This window comes from Rhodotorula graminis (assembly GCF_001329695.1).
Source record: "Rhodotorula graminis WP1 unplaced genomic scaffold RHOBAscaffold_7, whole genome shotgun sequence".
NCBI classification, from domain to species: Eukaryota; Fungi; Basidiomycota; class Microbotryomycetes; order Sporidiobolales; family Sporidiobolaceae; genus Rhodotorula; species Rhodotorula graminis.
Window position 1 is genome coordinate 21,931 of NW_017264934.1, and position 25,074 is coordinate 47,004.

General features: G+C 69.6%; 9 protein-coding genes across 9 annotated transcripts; 4 read left to right on the forward strand and 5 right to left on the reverse strand.

The window, feature by feature from the left end:
- Positions 1-703: 703 nt before the first annotated feature.
- Positions 704-2,659, forward strand: RHOBADRAFT_15360 (uncharacterized protein; the record flags this gene model as incomplete). Its single annotated transcript, XM_018412255.1, has 9 exons — positions 704-783; positions 906-1,265; positions 1,346-1,440; positions 1,506-1,657; positions 1,722-1,849; positions 1,926-2,049; positions 2,192-2,360; positions 2,442-2,524; positions 2,594-2,659. The coding sequence occupies 9 exons, from the start codon at positions 704-706 to the stop codon at positions 2,657-2,659; spliced, it is 1,257 nt and encodes a 418-aa protein (XP_018270656.1).
- Positions 2,660-2,843: 184 nt separating this feature from the next.
- RHOBADRAFT_53577 (uncharacterized protein) lies at positions 2,844-7,051 on the reverse strand (the record flags this gene model as incomplete). Its single annotated transcript, XM_018416901.1, has 9 exons — positions 2,844-3,489; positions 3,557-3,617; positions 3,689-3,815; positions 3,879-4,105; positions 4,176-4,264; positions 4,335-4,435; positions 4,509-4,582; positions 4,657-5,279; positions 5,379-7,051. The coding sequence occupies 9 exons, from the start codon at positions 7,049-7,051 to the stop codon at positions 2,844-2,846; spliced, it is 3,621 nt and encodes a 1,206-aa protein (XP_018270657.1).
- Positions 7,052-9,359: 2,308 nt separating this feature from the next.
- On the forward strand, positions 9,360-9,695 carry RHOBADRAFT_3182 (glycosyltransferase family 90 protein; the record flags this gene model as incomplete). Its single annotated transcript, XM_018412994.1, has 2 exons — positions 9,360-9,499; positions 9,575-9,695. Coding segments are annotated over 2 exons (261 nt in total), but the record flags the coding sequence as incomplete, so codon positions are not given.
- Positions 9,696-10,818: 1,123 nt separating this feature from the next.
- Positions 10,819-11,959, forward strand: RHOBADRAFT_15250 (glycosyltransferase family 90 protein; the record flags this gene model as incomplete). Its single annotated transcript, XM_018412250.1, has 4 exons — positions 10,819-10,943; positions 11,021-11,087; positions 11,204-11,211; positions 11,284-11,959. Coding segments are annotated over 4 exons (876 nt in total), but the record flags the coding sequence as incomplete, so codon positions are not given.
- A 1,111-nt stretch (positions 11,960-13,070) lies between these two features.
- Positions 13,071-15,927, reverse strand: RHOBADRAFT_36508 (uncharacterized protein; the record flags this gene model as incomplete). The annotated part of the gene is made up of 14 exons (XM_018413358.1): positions 13,071-13,329; positions 13,423-13,547; positions 13,621-13,889; positions 13,970-14,034; positions 14,099-14,372; positions 14,471-14,564; positions 14,633-14,646; positions 14,712-14,837; positions 14,903-14,911; positions 14,982-15,085; positions 15,163-15,222; positions 15,354-15,446; positions 15,523-15,616; positions 15,697-15,927. 14 exons carry the CDS (start codon positions 15,925-15,927, stop codon positions 13,199-13,201), a joined length of 1,689 nt encoding a protein of 562 aa, XP_018270660.1. The 3' UTR covers positions 13,071-13,198.
- Positions 15,928-16,126: 199 nt separating this feature from the next.
- On the reverse strand, positions 16,127-18,684 carry RHOBADRAFT_44128 (uncharacterized protein; the record flags this gene model as incomplete). The annotated part of the gene is made up of 10 exons (XM_018414351.1): positions 16,127-16,666; positions 16,757-17,056; positions 17,125-17,218; positions 17,281-17,356; positions 17,444-17,563; positions 17,726-17,793; positions 17,878-18,175; positions 18,246-18,283; positions 18,357-18,439; positions 18,595-18,684. The coding sequence occupies 10 exons, from the start codon at positions 18,682-18,684 to the stop codon at positions 16,127-16,129; spliced, it is 1,707 nt and encodes a 568-aa protein (XP_018270661.1).
- Positions 18,685-18,826: 142 nt separating this feature from the next.
- On the forward strand, positions 18,827-20,882 carry RHOBADRAFT_53582 (uncharacterized protein; the record flags this gene model as incomplete). Its single annotated transcript, XM_018416902.1, has 3 exons — positions 18,827-18,979; positions 19,045-19,580; positions 19,661-20,882. 3 exons carry the CDS (start codon positions 18,827-18,829, stop codon positions 20,880-20,882), a joined length of 1,911 nt encoding a protein of 636 aa, XP_018270662.1.
- Positions 20,883-21,272: 390 nt separating this feature from the next.
- On the reverse strand, positions 21,273-23,932 carry RHOBADRAFT_53583 (uncharacterized protein; the record flags this gene model as incomplete). The annotated part of the gene is made up of 2 exons (XM_018416903.1): positions 21,273-23,539; positions 23,896-23,932. The coding sequence occupies 2 exons, from the start codon at positions 23,930-23,932 to the stop codon at positions 21,273-21,275; spliced, it is 2,304 nt and encodes a 767-aa protein (XP_018270663.1).
- A 371-nt stretch (positions 23,933-24,303) lies between these two features.
- Positions 24,304-24,879, reverse strand: RHOBADRAFT_44131 (uncharacterized protein; the record flags this gene model as incomplete). Its single annotated transcript, XM_018414352.1, has 1 exon — positions 24,304-24,879. The coding sequence occupies one exon, from the start codon at positions 24,877-24,879 to the stop codon at positions 24,304-24,306; it is 576 nt and encodes a 191-aa protein (XP_018270664.1).
- Between the last annotated feature and the right edge of the window lie 195 nt (positions 24,880-25,074).

Consider the following 25,074-nt stretch of genomic DNA (forward strand, 5'->3'; position numbering starts at 1 on the left):
AGGAGGTGCCGGCTGGCTCTTGAGCCTCGAGGCGGCGCTTGCGACCGGCTGCGGTGGGCCGCCGAGAGGCGGTTCTTGGCGTGCCCGAGGGAGGGCGGAAGCTGGAGGGTCGGCGAGAGGAAGGCGGGTGACGGCGAGAGTCGAGGACGAGGCGGACTCGCGGGTGCGGGCGCACAGCGAGGGGCACAGCGCGTGCACGAGGCTGCGAGGCGAGCAGGCACCCAGCGCGGCGGCGGTTGCCTCGGGCGCGGCTGCCCGTCGCGAGGACTCGTGTGAGGAGAGAGAGAGAGCAAGCGAGACGAGAGCGAGCCGAGGCCGCGGCGAGCAGCGGGCGGACGACGAGGAGAAGAGCGGGGCGGACAGGAGAGCGAGTCTCGGCTTTCCTCGAGCGAGGCGAGTGCGACGACGACGACTGTAGCGCTGCGAGGACCCGCACTGCTCTTGCGAGACTCGTCTAGCGTCCGGGGCCGCTCCCTCGACTGGGCGGCCGAAACTCGTCGGTCGAGGAGGAAGGGCCGCCGCAGCACGGCAGCGCCAGGCCAGGAGCTCGACGCTAGGCAGCACTGTTCAAGGAGCAGGTTCCATTGGTGCGCAGCAGCAGCTCTGCGCGACCGTCTGGGTTCGACAGGACGAGCGAGACGATCAACAACGAAGCGAGCCGACCTCTCACGCTCTTGCTGTCACCGCTCGCCCTCGCCTCGCCATGAGCCCGTCTGTCAGCTACGGAGGTGACGAGGTTGGCGCTGTCGTCCTCGACATCGAGTCTGGCTCGGTCCGCGCCGGGTCAGTCTCTCCCCCTTCCTCGTCTCGTCCCCGCCCTCATCAGCTCGCCCCGGTTCCACCGTCTCCCGCCCTCGAGCACGGTCACTGCACCTCGAGCGATCCCTGACATACCCTGGCAACAGCTACGCCGGTGAAGACGCGCCCAAGTGTGTGTTCCCGACCGCCTACGCGACCATCCCCTCTTCCGACCCCGCGCAACCTCCCGTCCATGTCCACGGCAACGGCATCCACCTGTACCGCCCGCACGCCACCATCAGCAACTTTGTCCAGGACGGCATCGTGTCCGACTGGGACGCGGCGTCGCGAGCCGTCGACCACGCGTTCAAGGACCGCCTCCGCATCAAGTCGCTCGACGAGTTCCCGCTCCTGTCGACCGAGCCCAGCTGGAACACCAAGGAGAACAAGGAGAAGATGGTCGAGCTCGCGTTCGAGACGTGGCAGGCCCCGGCCTACTACGCCGTCGACAAGGCCGTCATGAGCGCGTGCGTCCTTGCTCCCTCTCTTCTCGCCGGGCCGCCGCCCGCCGTTCATGTAGCTGACACGCCCTCTTGCGCCCACACAGGTTTGCGGCGGGCAAGGGCTCGGCCCTCATTGTCGACATCGGCGACGAGCTCACGACCATCACGCCCGTCTACGACGGCTTCGTCCTGCGCAAAGGTGCGCTCGCCCGCCAATCGAGCGCCTCTATCTCGCCGCCGAACTGACATCAATGCCTCCTGCAGCTATCCAGAAGCAGCCGACCGGCGGCGCCCTTCTTTCCGAGGTCCTCCTCACCCAGCTGCGCGCGGCCAACATCCCCGTCACGCCGCACTACCTCGTCAAGACCAAGGAGCCGGTCGACGCTGGAGCACCGGCCAAGGCAACGCTCAGGTACGTCTCTCGAGCCTCCCTCCTGCACCTGTGCGCGAACTGACTCGGCCATCGTCCGCAGGGAGGAGCGCGTGCCGAATCCGTCCGACCCGAACGCGCCGACGACGCCGTCGTACCACCGCCTGCAGGAGATGCGCCTCATGCACGAGACCAAGGAGGCGACGTGCGAGGTCCTCGCGCCACAATGGGACGACGCGTGTGTCCCCTCTTCCTCCTTTTTGCGGCCGGCTCGACCGCTCGCACGCTCACACGATTTTTGCCCCTTGTCGCAGCGCCGCGACGTCCAAGCCGACACGGCCCTTCGAGTTCCCCGACGGCTTCAACACGTATCTCGGCGCTCAGCGCCTTACGACGCCCGAGATCCTGTTCAACCCGCAGCGCTTCCTCCCTCCCGACGTGCGCCCTCTCCCTCTCCCTTCTTCTCTTCTTTCGTCCCCTCGGTGTGACTGACACGCAATTCCCTCGACTGCAGTTCGCCTCGCGCCAGCTTCCTCCCTCTGCTTCGACCATTCCCTCGCACCCCTTCTCGGCCCTGCAGCCGCTCGCCCGCCTCATCCAGTCGACCCTCGTCCAGGTCGACCCGGACCTGCAGGCCACCCTGCTCGCCAACGTCGTCGTCACTGGCGGCACGACGTTGATCCCGGGCTTTGTCGACCGCCTCCAAGCCGAGCTCGGCGCGATTGCGCCCGGGACCAAGGTCAAGATCCGTGAGTTGGCGCTCGTCTTTCGCTCGCCGTTCTTATCTGCGCACGACGACCTCTGACCAACTTCTTGCCGCGTCTTCGCAGATGCGCCCGCCTCGGCAGCCGAGCGCGTCCACACGTCGTGGCTCGGCGGGTCCATCCTCGCCTCGCTCGGCACCTTCCACCAAGTGCGTCCCTCTTCCTCTGCCTCTCCTTCTCCCTCTCAGTTACTGACTCTCTCTTTCGACGTCTCGCAGCTCTGGATCGGCAAGGACGAGTACCAGGAGATCGGCACGTCGGTTGTGCACCGTCGCGCAAAGTAGAGCGAGTCGCGCGAACGGCGAGCTGCAGCGCAGGCCTTGTTGTACCGGGCCTTTCTCTCTCTTCGTCCCTCGCCTCGTCTCGAGAGGAGAGCCTCGCTGGGCGGGAAAGAGGCCGTCTCGGCCGCGCACTGCATTGTCGCTCGACCCGCTCGCCTCGCCTCACTCGGTCCGCAACCTCGCAGCTCTATCTCCCCTTGGCGGCCACCGCCGCTGCCCTCAACCGCGCCCTGAGCGCCGCGTACTCGCCTCTCACGTCGCGCTGCCCTCCTTCCCGCTCGCCAACCCCTCCTCCCTCGCTGCGCGTCCCCGTCTCGCGCGCTCCTCGCCGGCGCCAGCGGCCGTCCTCGCTTCCTCCGTCGTCCTCCTCATCTGAGGACGAGAAGACATGGTCGGCGCTTCGCCCGCCGCCAGGTCCAGGGAGCGACCGCGCCGACCTGCCGCTGAGCCGGCTCACGATCGAGTGCGACCTCGCCGTGCGCGGCTTCGGCTCGGCCCGCGCGACGAGCCCGGACGAGGAGCCGTACTCGGCGGCGAGGCGGGGTCGTGACGACGGTGCTGGTGCGGCAGCCGAGGGCGCCCGGGCGGAGGAAAGGCGGCGCAGGCTTGGTGAGGGCGACGGGCGATGGGTCGTCGGCGTGGTGGACGCCGAGAGTGACGCGAAGGAGGCGTCGATGGAGGCGGAAGGTGCGCTGTTGGGCGGCAAGGCGGTAAGAGCGAGCGCGGCCGGGGCAGGAGCGGGCGACGTCGTGGCCGAGTGAGGCGGGCGGTTGGACGGCGAGAGGCGCGACGGCGGTGAGGACCCAGGCGAGTTGGCGAGGCGCATACGGCCGCTGTATACGAGAGAGAGCGTGAGCGAGGGCGTCGAGAGCAAGAGAGGAAGAGGAAAAGTCGACGCACCTGAGCGACTTGAGCGCCCTTTTTGCGCCCGTCTTGATCCGCCAGACCTGCAGAGCGCCACCTGCTCGACGCAAGGCGATGTCAGTAGGGGTCATTGTCGTCATGAACGGGCTGTGAAGGTGCGCGACGCACTCGTGATCGCGCCATGGTCCGTCTCGACGGCGCGCAGGACGAGGTCGGCCGGCATCGTCCATTTGCGCCAGCCGGCGAGCGTCGCGGCCGCCAGGACGTAGTTGTGGTGCTGGATAGCGATGAGGGTCTGCGCATGGCGGAAGAGTCAGGGAGGCTGCTGAGAATGGTCGAGCGGCGGCGAGCGACGCACCTTGGTCCTGCCCTTCCAGTGCTCCAACGCCTGCGCTCGCTCCCTCGCCTCCCTGCGTACCACCGTCGCACGCTCCCGCCCCTCGAGCGCCTTGTCCCGCCAGGCGTCGTACGCGACGACCTTGAGGCGCTGGTCGCGCGCGGCGAGGAGGCCCGAGAGCCGGTGTCGCAAAGTCGACGAGCGCCGAGTCGAGAGGAGCCAGGCGTGGAAGATGCGGTCTCGCAGCTCTGCAGGACGGGCAAGAGGGTCAGATTGGGCGAAAGAGGCTAAAGGTGGGGCGAGAGATTGTGGACGCACCCTCGAGTTTGACGGCCCGGTGCTCGTCGGCGAGGACGAGGCGATCTTCTGCCCGATAAGCTTGCGCAGTCCACCGCGTGAAGGCCGACCTGCATCAAAAGGCGTCAATACATGCCTCACGAGCCACAGAGGAGGAGGAGAGCGAGAGAGAGGACGCACAGGACGGCCTTGCGGCCGAAGAAGGTGCTTGCGTCTTGCTCGAGCGACTTGCGGACGATGACGCGCGCCTTCCACGCCTCGAGGGTCGTCGCGAGGATGCGCTGCAACGGCAAAGGTGTCAGAGTCACGTCTCGACGGTTGTCAGAACGCGACGAGGAGAACCGGACGGCTCACTTTGGCCTGCTGCTCCTGCACTCGAACGACCAGCTGCTCGTCTCGCACCTTCTGCCGCGCCTGCGAGAGCCAGACTGCGAGCCATCGAGAGTCAGTCGGGCTGCACGGTGCTCATGGAGGACAAGATGGGAGAGAGGCTGGGACGCACAGTCGAACGCCTCCTTCTTCCTCGCCGTCCTCCTCTCGCCCTCCCACCTCGCCCTCCTGCCGTCCCACGCCATCTCGCACCACGTCCTCCAAGCCCCTCTGACCTGCATAAAGTCCCTCACGACGTCGGCCCTGCGCGCCTGGACGCGCTGCGCCTCCTCGCGCGCCTTCCACCGCCCGACGACCCGCCGCAAGACCCTCGCGCGGTCGACACCCTGCGCCGCCACCTCGAGGCGCGCCCGCTGCTGCGTCGCCTCGTGCCACGCGCCGAACGTGACGGCGCGCAGCTGGGCGCCCGTGCGGGCGACGAGGGCGTCGGCGCGCCCGGCGAGCTCGACCTCGACGTGCTCGTACGCGGCCGACCAGGCGCCGAGGGCCGACTCGGCGAGGGCGTGCGAGCGCGCTCGGGCGAGGAGTGACAGGCGGGTCGAGAGGCGCCAGGTGACGAGGGACGAGGCGGCGCGCTGGGCGACGAGGGCCTGAGCGCGCGCGTCGGCGGCGCGCGAGAGGCGCGTGAGGTGCGACAGGCGGGTGCGCCACTGGGCGAGGGCGAGCGAGGCGAGGTGGCGGGCATGGTGGGTCGAGGCGATGGAGGACAAGCGCGCGTCGTGGTCGGCTTGACGTCTGGAAGGAGCGGCGAGGCCGAAAAAAGGTCAGTGCCCTCGTCGTCTCTCGAGGGTCGCCACCGCCGCCAACAGGAGAGGGAGAGAGAGAGCGACGCACTTTTTGTCGGCCCACGTGTCCCACACGTCGCGCTTGAGGTCGCCCTCGCGCCGCCGCACGAGCTCGTGCTCGCGCACGCGGAACGCCGTCTTCCTCAGCCACCCGGCCCACGCCCCTCGCGCCCTGCGCGCCTCCGACGCAGCCCACTGCTCGCTCGCCACCTCGCCGAGAGCCCCGTTCCGCGCTCGCCGCCGCTCTGCCGCATCGACCCACACCCGGACCGCCGCACGCCCGAGCGCGCCGACCCTAAACCGCTCGGCCCTCGCCTCTCGCGCTCGTCCTTGCCACACAGCGAGCGCCCTCGACGCCCTGCCGCGCTCGACGACGCGGGCGGCGCCGTCCCTCGCCCGACGCAGCGCGCGTTCGCGCTCGTCGCGCTCGGCCCTCCTGCGCTCGTCGTCCCTCTCGAGCTCGCGCTCGGCCCTGCGCGCCCTCCACGCCTCGAGCGCCGCCCGTCGCACGCGCTCGTCCCTCGTGCGCTCTCGCTCGCGCGCGACCGCCTCGCCTCGCCGCTCGAGCTCCCTCGTACGCTCGACGCGCGCACGCCAGGTGCGCAGGGCGCAGCGCGCGAGCCACGCGGCGCGGCGCTCGGCGAGGGTGGCGGTGCGCGAGGCGTGAAAGGCGGCAAGGGCGGACCAGTGCGCGAAAGTCGGGAGGAGGAGGCGCAGGCGCGAGAAGGAGAGGGCGAGCGCGCCGAGGTCGGGTGAGGATGGGGCCGGTGCGGGAGGAGGGGGAGGTGCGTCGACAGCGTCTCGAGGGTGCGAGAGGGCCGAGAGTCGAGCGTGTAGGAGAGGGTGGCGGGACGGGGAGAGGGGCGCCGGCGGAGGAGGCGAGGTCGGGAGGACGGATGGTGCGGCGGCGCGAGGGGTCGAGGTGTACGAGCGCCGTCGCGGGGCCGGCGTCGAGTGCAACGGACCGTGCACGGGCGATGCACCGAGCAACGCGTCGTCGCCGTCGTCGACCGGCGGGGGACGAGGGCGCACGAACGACGAGCGGGTGCGCAGAGCGGGTCGCGCACGCTGCGCCTCGTCGGCGTCGTCGGTGGTGGCGGGGTCGCCTCGAGGAGGAGGGTGCCGCTGGGTGCGGGCTTCGAGGAGGCGAGCGTCGAGGAGCGAGGTGCGGCGAGGGCGCCGTGCGGGCACGCCGGCGTACTGGTCGTCGGACGACGAGTAGCCTCCTGGAGGGGCGGGCGCGGTGCGGTGGACGAGGAGCGGGCGTGGCGGGGTCGACTGGGCCCGGTCGGGAGGACGGCGAGGCTCGGGCGGGTCGAGCGAGACGCGGTCGAGCTTGCGGCGCAGGAGGTCGAGGTTGTCGCTCGGGCGTCGGCGGTGGTTGCGCGTCGCGGGTGCGGCTGGCGAGGGCGAGGCGTGTGGGTGTTGAGCTGCGGCCCACTTGTCGTGCCAGGTGACGCCCTGCTGCCACACTAGCTTGAGCCACAGCTCGTACAGGCCGTCGTCGTCGTCGTCGTCGCCGCCGCGGCGGTTGGGGTCTTGTTGAGCGAGGCGGTGTTGAGCGCGGGTGAGGTCCGCCCAGGTGGTGGCGTGTGGCTCGAGGTGGGCAAGCGTGTCCTCGATGCGTCGTCGCTGAGCTGCCGTGAGCCGAGGGAAGGTCGACAGGGACGAAGACGACGACGACGAGGCGACAGCCGCGTGCGGTCCAGGGTGTGGCGCCATGCGAGGTGGCGGGTGCTCGTCAGGGAGAGCACACAGGTGGCCGTGTGCGCCTGGTCGAGAGCTGGCAGTGGCTGGCGAACGAGGCGACCTCGTCCTCCTCCGCGGCTCGACGCGCTCTCGGCGCTCCCGGCTCTCGCTCTCGCTCGACACTGGCTGTGCTCGCCAGCTGGGCCACGAGCACACTCGCACCTCGACCCGACACGCCCCACCCGTCCTCGAACGAGCGCACCCGGCCTCCCTCCTCATCTCGACCACCCGGCCCTCGACCGACGGCGCCATGTACAGGGGCGCACCGCAGCCCTCGAGGGACTACCCGACCTCTCCAAAGCTCCTCCAGCGGAGAACGCCCACCGCATCGTCCGCCCGCCGCCTCTTCTCGCCTCGAGCCCGCCTGCACCCGGTCGTCCTCGTCCCCGTCTTCCTGTGCGGCCTCCTCGTCGCCCCCTGGCTCTCGGCCCACCTGTACCCGCACCAGCCTCGCCTCCCCGACCCGGTCTACAACCCGCAAGAGTACCGCTGGTCCCCGCACGCCTTCCAGCCCCCAGACGCACCGCCGCTCGTCCCCGACGACGACGACGTCGACGCCGCACAAGGGCCCGGCGCAGCGGCGAGGCGCGCTGTCGCCGAAGCAGCCGCAGCGCACCGGCGAGACGACCAGGAGTGGGAGTGGTGGGAGCCGCCCGCACCAGATCCAGACGCCGACTCGACCTCGCTCGCCGACCTCACCTCGTCCCTCTACACCGTCCACGCCGGCCTCGTCTACTTCCGCACCTCGCCGTCCCTCATCCCTCGGGCCACCCTCTCGAAACCCTTCCCCGTCGCACCCGCGACCCGCCCCGGCGCTCGCGCCCCGCCGCCGTACCCGGCCCAGCCCGATCAGGGCCTCTCGCTCCCGCCGCACGCCCCAAAGGACTGGCTCCTCCCCGGCGAGCTCTTCTCGCACTCGCCCGGCCACCGTCGACACGCCATCTCGCCTGCGACCGGCGCAGAAGCCCGCCACGCGCCGCCCGTCCCGCTTCGCGCGCCCCTCCCCGCAGCCGGCGCTCGCCAGCCTCGACAAGCCGCCCTCGCAGCAGCCGCAGCCGCGCGAGGCGGCGTCGGCGCCGCCGGAGCCCGCGAGCGCGCCGCCGCCATCCGCGAGCGCGCCGACCCGGGCCGGTCGCGCGGCAAGCCCGAGCGCGACGCCCAGGGCCGCGTCCTCGGCGCCAACGCGGCCGCCGCCGCGCGCGCGCTCAAGGCCGACATGCCCTTCATCCCGGGCAAGCCGCGCGACCTGCTCGAGGCCGAGAAGCGCCTGCGCGACGCGAGGGCCGCCGCCGACGACAAGCGGCGCGAGGCGGCGGCCGCAGCGGCGGCCAAGCAGGCCGGCGGCGACGCGCCGGGCGCGGCACGAGGGCCGATGCATGTTGTGCTCGACGGTCATGCCGTCCTCGACGACGACGACGACGACGATGACGAGGCCGACGCCATGTGGCGCGGCGGCGGCGGTCGAGGACCGGGCGCACATGGTCACGACCACGACGCCGAGGACGAGCTGTCCGACTCGCTCGACGGCGCCGATCACGACGTCGACATCGACGACGACGACGAGGCCGCAGACGATGCGGCCCTCCTCGAGGCCGTGCGCGCCCTCGAGCCCGACGAGTTTGCGCTCCTCACGGCCGACGAGCGCGCCCTCGTCGCCGACCTCGAGGCCAAGCACGCCGCACGCCTCGCCGCCGCCGCCGCTCCCGCGCCCGTACCCGCCGACGCCGCCGCCGACGCACCCGCACCGCCCAAACCCGCTCGTCGCGGCGCCGCCAACGGCCGCCCGCCCGCCCGCGACCCAGAGGCGCTCCGCCGCGCCCAGGCCCTGCGCGAGGAGCGTCGGCTCAACCCGCCGCGCCGGCCGCTGCCCAAGCCCGTCTTTCGCGGCGACGCAGGCGCCCAGGCCGACAAGGCGAGGCGCGAGGCCGACTTGGCCAAGGCGGCGGCAGGGCGCGCGAGGGCCGGCGGCAGGGGGCTCGTCAAGCGGTCGAGCGTCGTCGAGCGCGAGGGCGAGACCGAGAGCGAGGGAGGCGGAGCGGCGCAGGCGCCGCCGATGCGCAAGTTGCGCAAGCGGGCCGTCGTCGGTGTCGCGCCGCCGCCGCCTGAGGAGCCGAGCGAGGCGAGCGCCTCGGCTCCTTCTGCGGCCATCTCGACGTCTTCGAGCTCATCGGCGACGTCCGTCGCACCTCACTACGTCGGCCAACCCCCCGTCTCGACGACGGCCAACCTCACGCGCCGCGCCTTGCCCGAGGGCGTCGCCGCCGCGCTGCCCGACCGCCTGCACCCGATCTCGCACCTCGTCTCGCGCGCCGAGCAAGAGTGGGACGACCTGCTGCGCCGACAGAGCCAGACGCTCGAAGACGCCGTCGCAGAGTACCGTCGGCGGTACGGCATGAACCCGCCCGTCGGGTTCGACAGCTGGTGCGTCCCGCTCTCTCTCTCTCCCTTTCTCCTCCTTCAGGAGCAGAGACTAATGCTCGTCCTCTGCGTCGACAGGTGGCGCTACGCCATGCAGAACCACGTTCGCCTCGTCGACGAGTACGACCAGGTCCACTCGGACGTGCTCCCGTTCCTGTCGCTCGCCCCGTCCGAGTTCCGCCGACGCGTCAAGTCGCTCACGGCCGACCAGGCGCTCCCGTGGTACAAGCAGTCGTTCGAGCTCAAGGTCCGAGACGGCGCCGTCGTGGCGGGCCAAGGTGCCGGCGACGCCGCCGAGCGCAGGGACGGCGTCCTCGACCTGCTCGCCGAGTTCGTCGACATGCTGCCCGATCTCGAGCTGCGCGTCGCAAAGGGCGACGAGCCGTCGGTCGTCGTCAGCGGCGAGGCGAGAGAGCGTCACGAGCGACTCGCTCGCGGTGGCAAGGGTGCGTCTCTCTGCCCTTTCCCACTCCCCTTTTCCCCTCCCTTTCCGCCTCGAGCGCGCCCTCGACGATTCACTGACACCTGCGACCCGTCACCGCAGTTCTCGACCTCTCGTCCTCGTTCGAGATCGCCGAGCCGACCGGCTTCACGCCTCGCGACTCGCTCTGCGCGCCCAACTCGACCGCTCGCCGCGTCGCGCAGGGGCTCGTCGTCGATGCGCCGTCGAAGGGCGCGAGCGCGTCGCTCAAGAGCTTCGTCTCGGTCGAGCACGGGCGGGCGATGGACCTGTGCGAGCATCCCGAGGTGCGCGACTTGAACGGCTTCACGGCGTGGTACGTCCTTCGTCTCTCCTCGTGTCTTCGTCCTGCACAGGTCCTGACTCGCTTTGTCGTCCCTCTACGCAGGTCTGGTCCTCGGCCGTACCTCCTGTACCCGCTCTTCTCGTCGACCAAGACGTCGGTTCACGCCGACCTCCTCCTCCCGCTCGCTGCGCCCGACTTCTACGACGAGGTCGGTCGGGACCCGGTGTGGGAGCAGAAGAAGCACAACAAGGTCCTGTGGCGCGGCGAGACGACGGGCGCGTACCACTCGAAGGGGAGCGGGTGGCGGCAGAGTCAGCGAGCGAGGCTCGTCGCTCGTGCGTCTCCTCTTCCTCTCTCTCCCCTCCCTGATCGACTGTCTCTCGACCTCGACCTCGAACCTGACGGCCTCACCTTCCTGCAGTCGCCAACGCCGATGCCGGCGACGCCACCCTGCACCTCGCCGACTCGACCTCGGACGCTCTACGACTCGTCACGGCGCCGGCGCGAGACGTCTCGCACCACCTGTTCGACGTCGCCTACACGGGCTCGCCCAAGCAGTGCAGCACCAAGGACACGACGTGCAAGCTCGTCCAGCACGAGTACCGCTTCGACAAGTGGCTGTCGGCCGACGAGGAGAACAAGTACAAGTACGTGCTCGACGTCGACGCCAACTACGCCAGCGGCAAGTTCAAGCGTCTCATGTGCGTCCCTCCCGTCTTCCTCTCGGTCGGCCGAGGTCGAGAGCGTCGAGCTCACCCGGGATCTGTCGCCCCTGCAGGAGCTCGCGTTCGATCGTCCTCAAGTCGACCATCTTCCCCGAATGGTGGTCCAAGCGCATCATGCCGGTACGCTCTCTTTCTCTCTCTCTCTCTCGAGCGTCTCTCCTCGTTGCGCCAAGGCCCTGACTCGGTCTCCTCCTCTCTCCCTCGTCGCCGTCGTGCCTCGCACTTTCTCGTCGTAGTGGTACCAGTGCGTCCCAGCTCCCTCTCTCTCTCTTCGCGCATTATCGACCTCGACTCTGACTCGACCCTTCCTGAGCAGCTACATCCCGATCCAGTCGGACTACAGCGACCTGCCCGACGTCGCCGCCTTCTTCATCGGCGCGCCCGACGGCACTGGGTCGCACGACGCGCTCGCCAAGCGCATCGCCCAGCAGGGCAAAAAGTGGTCCGAGGAGCACTATCGCGAGGTCGACCTGGCCGCATACGCCTTCCGCCTGCGTGCGTCGACCAGTCCTCGTCCTCGTCGTCGTCCTTCCCTCACTGACCCTCTCTCCCTTGGGCCTCTCTCCTCTCCTGTCTCTCGCAGTCCTCGAATACGCGCGCCTCCTTCATCGCGACGACGACGACTTGCAGTCGATGGACTACAAAGCATAGACGAGCCGGCTCGCTGGACGAGTTCGGCGACGAGGACGATCGAGGAGGAGGGCAGCATCTCGCAGCATTTTTCGGTACCCGGACCTGCTCCTGCATCTGTATTGTCACTCGCACATGCACATTCGCAGACGACTCGTTACAGCTCGTGCTACGGCCCGGCTCGTCAACGAGAGACCTTGAGCTTCTTCTCCCTCCACCCGTGCAGCTCGACGCCCTCGCGCACCATCTTCTCCTTGCCCCACGCCTCCCACTGCGCAAAGTCGTGCGCGAGGACGACCATGACGTCGTCGCGGTCGTTGGCCGCCTTGACGCGCTCGAGCGTGTGCTCGGCGAGCGGGTAGTCGTCGTAGTTCGAGTGCTGCGGTGGCTCGTCCTGCGGCTCGCCGGCCTCGCGCCACTTGCCGAGGCGGTAGTGTGACTCGTCGGGCTTGGGCGCGAGCAGGCGAGGGTGGTGGCAGCAGTCGGCGGCGGCGAGGACGTACTCGTCCGAGCCCGTGCGGATCAGGGCGGCGAGGTGACCCGACGTGTGGCCCGGCGCATCGACGAGGACGAGGCTGCCATCGCCCCAGACGTCGTAGCTATGGTCGAACGTCGCGATGCGGGGCGAGGGCGTGTCCCACGGGAGCTCGAGGACGTTGTCGAGGTGGTCGAGCGCCCGGATCTTGTGCTTGGTGTCGGGCCCGACGACGATCTGCGACGAGGCGAACTGCCTCGCATCGCCCACATGATCAAAGTGGTGGTCTGCGAGAGTGAGACGAGGTCAATGATCTGTCGCTGAACGTCGGCGAGGAAGAAAAGAGAGCGGCCGTGCGCGAAAGAATGACGGTCGAGATGTCCTCGGGCTTGAGACCTTTGCCGGCGAGCACGTCGACGAGGTCTGCCTCGACCTTGACGTCGAACAGGTCGTACCCGGGCAGCTCAGCGGCAGGTACCGCGTCGCGCCAGCTCGAGTTGAGGCCGAGGTCGAACAGGGCGAGGCGGCCAGTCGGCTCGTGCTTGATGAGGAGGGTGACGACAGGGTGCCGGTGGCTGCACATGGTCCATACTGAGTCAGTACTGCGCTTGCACTGCTCTACAGGAAGAACAAGAGGCGCACCCGTCGCCGGAAACCGCGGGCGATTCGACGAACCAGTCGGGCATGTAGAGCGACGCAGGCGACAGCGCCGTGACCTGGGCCGTTGTAGTACCGTCGGGGAAGCCACTCCAAGCGATTTGGGCCATGTCGCGCTGGCTGTGACGGGAGAGAGAGGAGCAAAAGCGCTCCGAGCTGATGAGACGCTCTCGAAGGGCGGTCACGTCAGAGCGGTCTGTGTGCGCTAGCGCGGTTGCATTGCAGAGGCCATCGCAGACAGCTTGACGCGCCACAAGGTCAAGCAAGACGAGGAAGGAGCGAGGCCCGCCGGACGAAGACGAGCTCTCCGCGCAGAGTCGAGTGAGCGCTCACGGTTCTCTCGCTCGCACTCGTTCCAGATTGCAGGCGCAATAGACAAACAGAGAGAGACGAGCTACGCCCAGATCCCTCGATACAGACCCTTGCGCGAGCGCTCCTCCGTCGAGCGACGCTCGCTCCCCTCGCCCTCTCACTGCTCCCACTTCTGGCTGCCGACGATGTCGGCCACGATCTGCCCGACGGCGAGCACCTCCTCGTCGCGCCAACGCTGTCCGACAACCTGGAGCGCAACGGGTAGGCCGGCCGTCAAGGTCGAGTCGACTGCGGACGGGCCGAGAGGCTTGTGAGCTCGCGCGCGAGAGGGACAAAGGCCGGCGATAGAAGGGGAAGAGAGAGAGAGAGAAGCGGACGTACACTCGTCGTGGATCTGCTGGTCGACCTCGGTGAGGGCCTTGAACGCCGAGTCGGGCTTGTCGACGGCCGGGTCGACCTTGGTGACGGGGAAGACGGTGCACGGCGCGTCGAGGAGGTTGAACATGCTGCACGGCCGGGTCGTCGTCAGGTCAAGTTACGAGGCGGGGGGGAGGATGAGAGGGCGAGAGGGGGACGCACGCCGTGTAGCCGACATGCTTGTTGCCGAGAGGACGAGGGGCCGGGATGGGCGCCGCCGGGCACAGCAAGCCGTCGAACGGCCGGCCCGTCGACGTCTGCGCCTGACTCGCCATCCACCGGTCGAGGAAGGCCTGCTGGAGCGCCTCTTTGGTGCGGTTGATCTGCCACACCTCGTACGTCGTGCGGAGCCCGTTCGGGTCGATGATGAGGCCCTCGATCAGCGGCTCGTCGATGGCGGCGAGCGTGCGGCGGAAGTCCTCGCCACCGTCCTGCATGCGTGCGAGAGAGGAAAGAGTCAGTCAAGGCTGCGGCCGGTCGGCGCGGACTCGAAGTGAGGCCGGGGACGTACGGCGTCGTAAAGCTCGCAGGCGACCTCCCACGCGCCGGTAAAGTCGGACCAGTCGAACTCGAGCACTGCAAAGGAGACGAGAGAGTCAGTAGGTGCTGACGAGGAGTAGGGAGCGGACCGTCGACGCACCTTCATGCCCGGCGTCGCGCAGTTTCTGGACGGCAAGGTCGAGCGCGCGCTTGACGGGCGGCGTCGGCGTCACGACGAGGTCGGTGCGGATGACGCCGAACGACAGCTTGTCGTGCTTCTTGGCCGTCTCGAACGCGGCGTCGTCAAACTTGAAGGGAAGGGCCGTCGCGTCGTACTTGGCGGCGAGGCCGAACACGATGCGGCTGAAGTAGGTGCACGACGCGAGCGAGCGGGCCATGGGGCCGGGAACCGACAGGATCGCTTCTTGGCCGAGCTGTAGATCGACACGAGGCGTGTCAGTCAAGTCGAGGAAAAACGGCGACTTGGGAAATTCGAGAGAGGGTGGACGGGAACGAGAAATAGGCGGCGCACCATGCTGTTGGTCGCGAGGCCGTACGGCACCCGACGAGTCGATGGACGAATCGTGTGCAGGCCGCAGAAGGCGGACGGGATGCGCACCGAGCCGCTGCACGGAGAGAAGAGCGAGTCAGTCCGAGGACCGTGCGGCAGATGGCGAGAAAGAGTAGAGCGCACCCGATATCGGTACCCTGCGTCGCACACAAGATATTTCAGTGGACAATATGAGAAGGAGAGGCGGAGGAAGTGGACGCACGACGCCGAGAATCGAGCCCTTCATGGCGATGAGCGCACCCTCGCCGCCGCTCGAGCCGCCCGGGCTGAGCTTGCGGTTGATCGGGTTGTGCGTGCGGCCGAACAGGTGGTTGAACGTGTCGCCGATCTGCAGGCGGGCAGCCGTCAGTCTTTGCCGCCGGGAGAGAGGAGAACGGCGTCGAGGGAGCACACCATGAGCGTCTGCGGGTCGACGATGTGTCAGTTCGGCGCCGAGCAAGTCGAGAGAAAGAAAAAGAAAAGCTGAGCGCACCTGCGGAACGTTGGTGCGGACGTGGAAGACGGCGCCTGCGTCGCGCAGAAGGGCGACAAGGGCCGAGTCGCGCTTCGAGATGCGGCCGAGGTACGAGACGTAGCCTGCGAGGGGTCACGAAGAAGAGCTCGTCAGGACGCCGCTCTATCGACCACGTACGAGGGAGGAGAGCGGGACGCACCCATCGTGAGCTCCTTGCCGGCAATGTCGAACTGGTCCTTGAGCGAGACCGGGACACCGTCTGCAACGGGGCGCCAGCAGGTCAGCGGCTCGTCCTCGCCGCTACGGCGAGCAACACCCTCGAGGACGTTGCATGGCGTCGAGGGAAAGGAGGATCTGGACGCGGACGACAGAGGGAAAGGGAGGACGCACGAAGAGGGCCGACTGGCTTGCCCGTCGACTTGAGGACGTCGTCGAGCTTCTTGGCCTGCTCGAGCGCATCGTCAAAGAAGATCTCGGTCAAGCCTGCATGTCGGGTGCAAACAGTCAGCTCTTTGTCGCGAGTTGAGTCAGGGAGGGAGTGCGAGGGAGGGGGACGCACAGTTGGTGAGCTGTTGTGCGATGGCGGCGCGCTTGCAGAAGGCGGTCGTGACCTCGACGGCCGTGTAGGTGCCCTTGGCGATGCGGCTGGCGAGCTGGTGGGGCAAGGCGAGGCAGAATCAGCTCCACGCGGTCGCGAAGACTCAAGAGGTGGGGAAGTGGAGCGGGGACGAACCTCCTGTACCTCGTCCAGCTCAGTAATGTCGAGCTCGCGGTCGCTCAGGATGCCGCTCGATGCAGCGAGGCCGCGCACATCGTCGCCCGCAGCGTCGAGGGCCTCGGGGGAGAGCTGCCACTCGGCGGGGATGAGGGACGCGAGCTGGTCGCGCTTCTTGGCAGCCTCGTCGCGCCAGCTATCCTTCGTGAGGTGGGGCAGGGGAACGTGGTAGGGCGGTGCGGCGACCATGGCGGTGCTGGAGCGGTTGGTCGAGAGCGAGAGAAGCGAGGGCTGGCTCAAGATAGGCGCGGTCCTTCTCGCGCCCAAGTTCCGACGGCCCGCGGCGTGTTGCCGCTCGCTCTCTCGCCGCAAGCACAGCTTGACGAGTCCAACTGAAGCTTGACAGGGAACCGAGTACAACAGCGAGCGACCGAGAGAGCAACCGGCCTCACAACCTCCGACTCGACCTCTGCGCCTTCTCCTCCCTCGCCCAGTACGCGTCGCTCCCGTCGTCCTCCTCCTCGCCGTCGACCTCGTCCGCGAGGCTGAACACCGTCTCCTGACTGCCGCTCGCCGCCCCGTCGCCTCGCCTCGCCCGCTCCCGGCTGCTCCCGCTGCCGAGCGACCCGTCGCGCTCCTCGAGCTCGAACCCGCCCGTGCTGTCGCGCCGGCCGCTCGTCGCCGGCGTGCGCACCGGCAGCGACTCGTACGGCGCCGGTTCGGCTCGCGCCTCGCGCCCGCCGTCCCGCTCGCCGCCGCGCACGAGCGCGACCAACGGCGCGACGAGCGCTGCAAGCGCGCTCGAGCCGCGCCCGCCGCCGCCGCCGATGTGCCGCCTCGAGCTGCCGCCTTCGACGTCCGAGTCCGACGAGGAGGACGGCGCGAGGCCGATCGCGGATGCGGTCGAGCGGTGGCGCGTCTGGAACTCGTACAGGTCGAACAGGACCGTGCACGCGAGGTAGATGACGAAGGCGCCGCTGAGGAGGATCTGTGACAGGGAGAGGTACGTCAGTGAGAGGACTCGAGAGGAGAAGAGAGTCGAGGAGACGAGAGGAGCGAGAAAGAGAGAGAGGCTTACGTTGCCGTACGTCGTTGAGTCCATGCCCGAGCCGGCGACCCACTGCATCTGCTCCTCGGTCGCGCTCAGGAACGTGATGCCGCTCAGGACGAGCAGGAACGGCGTCAAGTGCTGGAACGCTTTCGGCCGACCGGCGACGGCGTCGTCGAGGGCCGGCGTCGGGGCGTCGCCGAGGACGAAGCAGATCTCGATGATGCGGCACACGCCGGCCGCCATGAGGCACCAGCCGAAGAACTTGTGCACGTTGGTCGAGAACTCGAGGTGCTGGCCGTGATTGGCCATGGCGTAGCCCGTCAGGGACTGTCGGCGCAAAGAGTCAGGTCCCGCCGACTGAGTCGGCGACGGCGACGAGGGCGAGGTGGACGCACAATGAGCAGGCCTGGGATGATGTTGCGCTTGTGATTGCGGCCGAGCCAGATGCCAAGAGCCCCGCCGGCCCACCACAGGACCCCGAGCGAGACGCTGCGCAAGAGGATGAGTCAGGAATCGTCGAGGGCGGTTTGGAGAGAGCGAGAAGGGCTCACTGCTGCATGTCCTTGTGCGACCAGGACGACGAGTAGCCCCTGAGGAAGTCGTGTTCCGTAAAGGTATTGACGATGCCTGTGCGCCGGGGCGTCGAGAGAAGGTCAGCGCGCTCGCTCGGGCCCACGCCGGCCGTCCGAGAGCGACGAGAGGAGGGGGACGCACCCCACAGCATGAGCACCCACGAGTCCATGTACTCTTGCGACATGTTGTGGCGCAGGAGGAAGCCGGCGCCGAGGCGCATCATGAGGACGAGGATGACGCCGTACGCGATGAAGGCAGAGCCTGCGAGGGACGAGAGCAAGGGTCAGTGCGCCGTTCCTGCCCGACCCAAGCATTGCTGGACGACGACAAGTCGAGAGAGAGAAGGCGACGCAAAGGCGAAAGATGGACCGCGAGAGGGAACGAGAGAATGGAAGGGGGAACCGAGCGAAAGGTCGGGCTCACCCATGATAAAGTGCGCTGCGCACTGCCCGACGTGCTCGCCGAAGCAGAAGCCTAGTGCTGCGATACCGCTGCAGGAGGAACGGGTCCGAGGAAGGTCAGTAGGCGGAGAGGAGAGCGCGGCATTTCCGGTGCGAGGAAGGACGAGGACGCACCCAAAGATCATCTGCGTCCAGCCAAAGACGGGGAAGCTCTTGCCGACGATGCCGTGCGCCTTGACGACGACGCGCCTGGCGAGCGAGCCCTCGAGGACGTGCAGCTTGAGGAAGATGCCCATGAGCGTCTGCGACGCGAGGTACCACCACAGGTAACCGGCAAAGTGCGAGTGGGCTGTCGTGTGGAAGTCGCGCCCGGCGTGGTGGTGGCCGAGGTAGTTGGCGGCGAGGCTCAGGACGACGCCGAGCGACTGGAGCGGGGCGTGGAAGCGCGAGCGGGTGATGCCGAGGACCATGCCTGTCGGCGCGAGAGGATCGTCAGGCTCGCGCGCCGGGTCGAGAGGTGGAGCGTGAACGATGCGGCGCACCTGCAGGAAAGAGGATGCCCCAGCAGAAGACCTGGATCCTGCGTCGTCGAGGGGAGGAGAGTGAGCGGACGGGTCCCTGGAGTGGAGGACAGGGACGACAGGTCGACGGACGCGATGTGCCACTTGATGACCGAGTCGAGGGGCTCCTCGTTGACAAAGTTGTGCTCGTACGGGCCGACATCGACGTCGTGATGCTGGAGGCGGCGAGAGAGAGAGGGTCAGCGAGGGTGGCTGGACGGCGTCGCCCCGCGCGGCCTCGTAGCTTGCGCTCGATGAGCAGCTCAGGTGCAGGACCGTTGCTACCGAACGTGCACGAGGCTTGGAGGGGTGGACAGAGAGGGAGACGGACCTCGTGAGCGTGAACGCCGAGGAGGGTCGAGGCGACGAGCGAGACGAGGGCGAGTCGGCGGACCGCGTGTGTGCGGGTGGGCAGGCTCATGAAGGAAGCAGGCGAGCGCGACCTAGCGCTCTAGCGACAGAGACGCAAGTCGAGGTGTGGGGCGAGGCGAACCTCATCGCGGAGGAAGCTCTCGTCCTCCGCACACGCACAGCGCGACCTGCCGAGCTGCTGCAGCCGCGCCATGGCCCTCGAGTACCCGCTTGCTCTCGATCCAGCGCTCCTCGCCGGTCCCTCGAGCGAGGCCGGGTCGTCGTCGTTCCACTCGACCAACCTCGTCGACGAGCACGGCTTGCACTCGCCCGTCACGCCCAGCCACGACCGCGATGAGTCAGAGGTCCGTCCCAAGACCTTGGCTCGACCCGCACACGCGACCCTGACCCTCGCTCGAGTGACTCGCAGGAACCTCGCCGCCGCCCGACCAAGCGCCGCCTGTCGCCCTCGGCGCCCACACCGCCCAGTCGTTCCCCTGCGCCCCTCCCTGCCGACCCGACCGACATCTCGAACCCGCCCGTCCTCGTGCCCCACACCCTCGCCCTCCCAGACTCGCCCTTCGACTTCTACACCTCGCGCTCTCACCCGTTCAACAAGCTCGGGTTCCGCTACACCCCTTGCGGGCCCTCGCACGGCACCCCGCTCCCCGTCCCGCCCCAGCGCTCGATCGAGAGCTACCCGCCCGGCGTCCGCTGGAGCTGGGAGGACCGCTCCCCCTTTACCCTCCTCACCGACGACGCCCGCACCATCACGACCGACAAGGGCTGGCGCGCTGCAAGGAGCGTCGTCGGCCTCCGCGAGGGCACCTGGTACTGGGAGGTCAAGGTTGACCGCGGCGGCGGCGACGGTGGGCGCGACAAGGGCGGCGAGGGCGAGGGCAGCTGGGTCCGCGTCGGCGTCGGCCGCAGGGAGAGCCCGCTCAACGCTCCAGTCGGCATCGACGGGTCCGTCTCGACTCTCTCTCTCTCTTTGTGTCTTTCTGCGTCGAACTCGGGACTGACTCTCGGTCCTTGTCCACCCGCAGCTATTCGTACGGCTTCCGGGACAAGACGGGCGACGTCGTCACGGTCGCGCAGCCCCAGCCGTACGGCCAGCCTTACGGCACGTCGCACACGATCGGCGTCCTCGTCTCGCTCCCGAGCCGCTCGGCGACGGCGGCACCGCCCATCGTCGACAAGCGCGACCCGCGCCGCATCGTGCGCAAGCGCATCCCGATCCGGTACAAGGGCCAGCTGTACTTTGAGCAGCTCGAGCACGCCCCGTCCAAGGAGATGGACGAGCTCCTCGTCGACCCGGCCCTCAAGGCGTTCAAGGACCGCCAGGCCGAGGAGAAGCGCCGCAAGGCCAAGGCGGCCGCTCCCGGCACTCGCGCCCCGGCCGCCGCCGCCGACGACGGTCCCCCTCTGCGCCCGCTCCCGCGCCTCGAGGGCAGCAAGGTCGCCTTCTTCGTCGACGGCGTCTGCCAAGGCGTCGCGTTCGAAGACCTGTACGACTTTGTCCCGCTGCGCCGCGACAAGCCGCCGCCCGGCACGGCGCCCGCCCGCAAAAAGGACTCGCGCGCCCTGATGGAGAACCACCACGACGACGGCGCGCTCGGCTACTTCCCCATGGTGTCGGTCTTTGGCGGCGGCATCGCGACGCTCAACCCGGGTCCCGACTTTGCGTTCCCGCCACCCGACGACGTCGACGCCGCCCTCGCCAACTCGCCCCACCCTCCCTCGACCACGACCTCTTTCCCCTCGACGCCCTGCAAGCCCCTGTGCGACCGGTACGCCGCCGCCCTCGCCGAGCAGGCCTACCTCGACGACCTCGACGAGCAAGCCGCCGTGCGCCTCTTCCTCGAGACGCAGCGCGCCGCACACGCCGCAGCTGTCGCGGCCGCCGCCTCGGCGCCACAGCAGCCGGATAGCCTCGACTCGTCTTCGAGCGCGACCGCAGCAGGAGCAGGAGCCGGTGCGGGCGGCACCGAGACGCCGAGCAAGAAGGCGCGCACGGCGACCTCGTCCGGCGGCGCGCCGGCAGGCATGCTCGCTGCTGCAGCGGCGGCCGCCGCAAGCAGCAAGCTGGCGGCGCTCGGCGTCGTGCAGGCGAGCGGGACGGCGGCCGTGAGCGGGCTCGGCGCCGGCGAGTCGCCGGGAGGGAGCCCGTTCCCGCAGGCTGCGGGCGCCGGCGGCGCGGGCCCGACCGTCGGTGCGGTCTCGGGTGCAGGCGATGGAGGGTACGAGGGCGAGGTCGAGTTTCGGTGAGCGGTGCCGGGAGCGGGAACGAGGGTTGTTGTTGTACCGCTCGCAAATCGTCCTCTCTTACTCTTTTCCTCCTTCTCTCAAGGGGCTCGCCGCCGAACCTGAGACCGATAAAGGAGAGACGAGAGCTCGCTTGCAGTGCAGAGAGGGTGCGACATGGCAAAAGAGGGCGAGGGGGTCCAAGCGACGAGGGAGGGGGGGGGGAGGAAGGAAGAACGAGAGGACGGGTGGTGCGATTACGACAAACGGGCAGAGGCGGGCACGACGAGAGAGAGAGAGAGAGGAGAGGATACTGCGAGAGACTATGGACAAGGAGAGGGCACGACGAGAAAGAGAGGGAGGGTCCGAGCCGCGGTCGCCTCGAGGCGGCGCCGCCGAGCGAGCGCGCCGCGCTCAGTACTGCGCCTGCGGAGCGTAGCCCTGCGGCGGCATGGTCGACGGCGCGAGCCCGGGCGGGAGCGAGCCGGGCATGCCGCGGTGCTGGACGTGCGGCGGCGGCGGACCGTGCGGGTGGTGGGCCGGCGGCGCGTTGCCGAGCGCGACGGGGCAGTTGGCGTGCGCCGCGAGGATCGAGCGGAGCGAGTGGACCTCCTCCTTGAGGTTGTTGACCGTGCTCTGGAGCGTGTCGTTGTCGGTCGTGAGGAGCTCGACCTTGGTCTGGAGCGACTGGAGCCACGCCTTCTTGCGCTGGCGACACTTGAGCGCCGCCTGGCGGTTGCGCTCGAGGAAGTTCTTGCGCTTCTCCTCCTCGGTCTCGCCCGAGTCCTTCTTGCGCCCGCGGCCGCCCTTCTTCGGCTGCGACTCGGGCGGCTGGCTGCCCTCGGCGCCGTACCCGTCGCCGCCCATGTCGTCGTAGCCGTACATGCCCATGTCGCCGTCGGCCGTGCTCCCGACGCTCGCGCCGTCGTCGAACGCCTCCTCCTTCTTGGCCGCCGCCGCCGCCGCCGCCGCTGCCGTCGCGGCTGCGCCCTTGCGCCCGCCCTTCTTGCCCGCCGCCTTCTTGGGCGCGGGCGTCGCCGACGGTCCCGCACCGGCTGCGCCGCCGGCGCTCGACATGCCCTCGTCCTCGTCGTAGTCGAGCCCGCCCGCCTCGGCCGCGATGGCCGCCGCGGCCGCCGCCGTCTGCTTGCGGGCGCGCTTGGCCGGCGGGCCCGCCTGCTGCGGCGACGGGTGCTGCTGCTGCTGCTGCTGCTGGACGAGCTGGGCCGACGCGCCGCGTTTGCCGCGCCCGTTGGCGCCCGACGGGACGGGCGAGCCCTCCTGGCGCCCGCCGCCGTTCATGACGCCCATGCCGCCCGAGATGACGTGCGGGTGCTGCGGGTGCTGCTGATGCTGGTGCTGCTGGTGCTGCTGCTGCTGGGCGTGCTGCTGCGCCTGCACCTGCTGCGCCTGCTGCTGCGCGGCGAGGATGGCCGCCGCCGGGAAGCCGCCGCCGGGCGTCGCGAGGCCCGAGAGCGCCGCCGCCGCGACGACCGTGTCGTCATTGTAGTTGCTCGCCGCCGTCAAGAGGTCGAGCGGGTTTTGCGGGCGCGGCGGCGCCGTAAAGTGGAGCGCGCCGGGAGGAGGAGCGCCGGAACTGGCGCCGGTCGGGGCGCCGGTCGACGACGGGTCGTGCGAGGGCGCAGGGGGCACCGGCGCGTAGCCGCCGTGAGGAGGGGGAGGGGGAGCGCCGGCTGGGTAGGCGGGGCCGTAGTAGGACGACGCGCCGTGCGGCGGCGGCGGGACGAACGCGGCCGACGAAGGGATGCCGCCGCCCTGAGGCGGTTGCTGCTGTTGCTGCGGCGGCGGCGGCTGCTGCAGGTGCGACGGCGGCGGCGCACCGCGCAGGCTGTGCACCTGCGGGACGGCGGGCGCCGAGCCGACGGCGCCGATGCCGTTCATCTGGTTCTGGAGGGCCGAGCGGTGCAGGGCCGCCTCGTGCGGGGTGCGCTTGTGCGCGCCCGTCGTGATGAGGTTGTCCGAGTTGGCGCGCGCAAAGCTCGCCTCGAACGAGTTGGCCTCGTTGGGGCCCTCGTGCGGGCGCGGGCCGCCGCCGGCAAGGGCGGCGACGGTCGACGAGGCGGTCGCGGCCGCGTCCGACGTGCCCGGCGTGTTGTTGGTCATCATGGCGAACAGGGCGGCCGTCGCCGGGCTCGGTGGCGGGAACGAGACGCCGGCCGAGGTCGTGGTCGCGCCGCCGCCGGTGGTGGTCGAGGTCGAGGGAGGAGCGCCTGCTGCGCCTGCGCCGTCGAGACCCGCCGCGAAAGGGGTCAGCCCCGTGCCCGTGGTTCCTCTAGGAGGATCGCCAGGGAAGAAGCCGGACGTGCCGGTGGGGCCGTTGAGGAGCGCCGGCGAGAGGGGGCCGGTGCGGAGCGAGTCGACGCCCCAGCCGAACGCCGACAGCTCGCCGCCGGGGGTCTGCATGAGCGACAGCGGCGGGAGGCGCTGGCTGCCGCCGGGCGTGGTGCGGGGCATCAATGACGACGGCGAGGTCGAGCGCGCGCGGCGACCCGAGGCCGACGCCGTGCCGTCCGAGGGCTTGACGCCGGTCGCGAGCGACGACGAGTCGGCGAGCGGGCCGAACGACTGCTCGAACGGGTTGGGCTCCTGGTGCAAGAGGCCGGCGCCGTCGAGGAAGGACCCGCCGCGCGAGAGAGGATCCGACGAGGCGCGATGCCGACCTGCGCGGGGAGGGACAACATCGAGTCAGTGCCGTGCTCGGTCGTGTGCCTGTGTCGCTCGTGTGCTCCTGCTGGCGCGGTCGAGCGCACCCAAGCGGCCGCCGTCGCTGCTCACCTCATCCGCCCGCCCTAGCGTCGCCCGTCCTCGGACACGGTCCCACCGCCATGCCCCGCCCCTCGGGCCGCTCGAGGCGCACCCTGCACTGCACGATGAGCGTCCTGGAGCCTCCTGAGACCCACACGAGCGCGCCCCGCTGTCGTCCCAACGTGCCGGAACTCGGCGGTCGTCATGCCGTTTCGAGCAGCGACGGCGGCTCGCTGGCCAAAGAGAGAGACGAGAGAGCGTGAGGACGCACCAAAGTCGTCACGCTTGAGCAAGGTAGGCGTCTCCATGGTCGCGGTGCTTGGGTGCCGGGGGTGAACGCGCTCGCGGACGAGGTTCGAAGGTGATGACGAAAAGTCGAGCTGGCGAGGCCAAGGGGGAGCGGTGGCGAGAGGGCTCGGGGCGAGCTAGGTCGGGGCTGCTGCTGCTCGCTGTGGTGCTCGTGCTCGGTGGCAGCTCGAAGCGGCGGCTGCAGTCGGCTGTCGAGTGGGGAGGGCGGAGGGCGGCGGGTTGATCGTCTCGAGGCCGACGATGCGCTCATCGTCCTTCGCTCGAGCCGGACGGACCCTCCTTTTCTCCCTCGTCGCAAGCTGAAGTCACTCTCAGTACTTGGATGATGCTGCAAAGGGGTTACATGCCCGCGTCTAGTCAAAAGCCCAGCTCACACGCGCGCCTTGCGAGTGAAAGCGTCGAACGCGTCCTCGACCTTTTTCCAGTCGACGGCCGCCCACCACTTGCGCACGTACTCGTCGCGGCCCCACAGGCCATAGTCGCCGAGGTAGCAGTGCGGGTGCACGCTGATGCACGCGAGCGGGTGCAGGCTCTGGCCGACGCGCGCGCCGTGGTGCGCCGACAGGCCCGCGTTCAGGATCGACGACGGCGACAGCGCGCCCTCGCTCAGGAGCGTCGCCGCCGACGACGACGACGTGTTGCCCTTGTTGGACCGCGCTGCCGGAGACGAGACGGCCTCCCACGCCGACGGCTCGGGCGCCGACGACTCGCCGGCCGCCGAGGCCGTCGCCGGTGCGGCGGCGTCGCCGCCCTCGACCTCGACGCGCTCGCCGAGGATGCGCAGGTCGCGGCCGGCGAACGCGCCGTGGCCCATCTGGTGGCGCTCCTTGACGAGGACGGTGCCGCCGGCGTAGGTGCCGACGACGCCCAGGTTGCCGCTCGGGTCGGTGACGAGCCACACGTAGGCGCCCGACGCCGGGTGGAGGCCTGCGACGTGGGCCGACATGTGCGACACGAGGCCGGCGAACGAGCCGAGCGAGGGCAGGCTCGCGAGCGCCTGCGAGAAGGACGACGAGGGCGAGGGAGGAGACGGGGTCGGGGACTGTTGCGGCGCGCGAGCTACGAGGTCAGTGCGGCTCGACGGGGTGGGGACAAGGAGCGTCGACGCACGAGAGTCGAGAGTAAGAACGAGTTGTTGAGG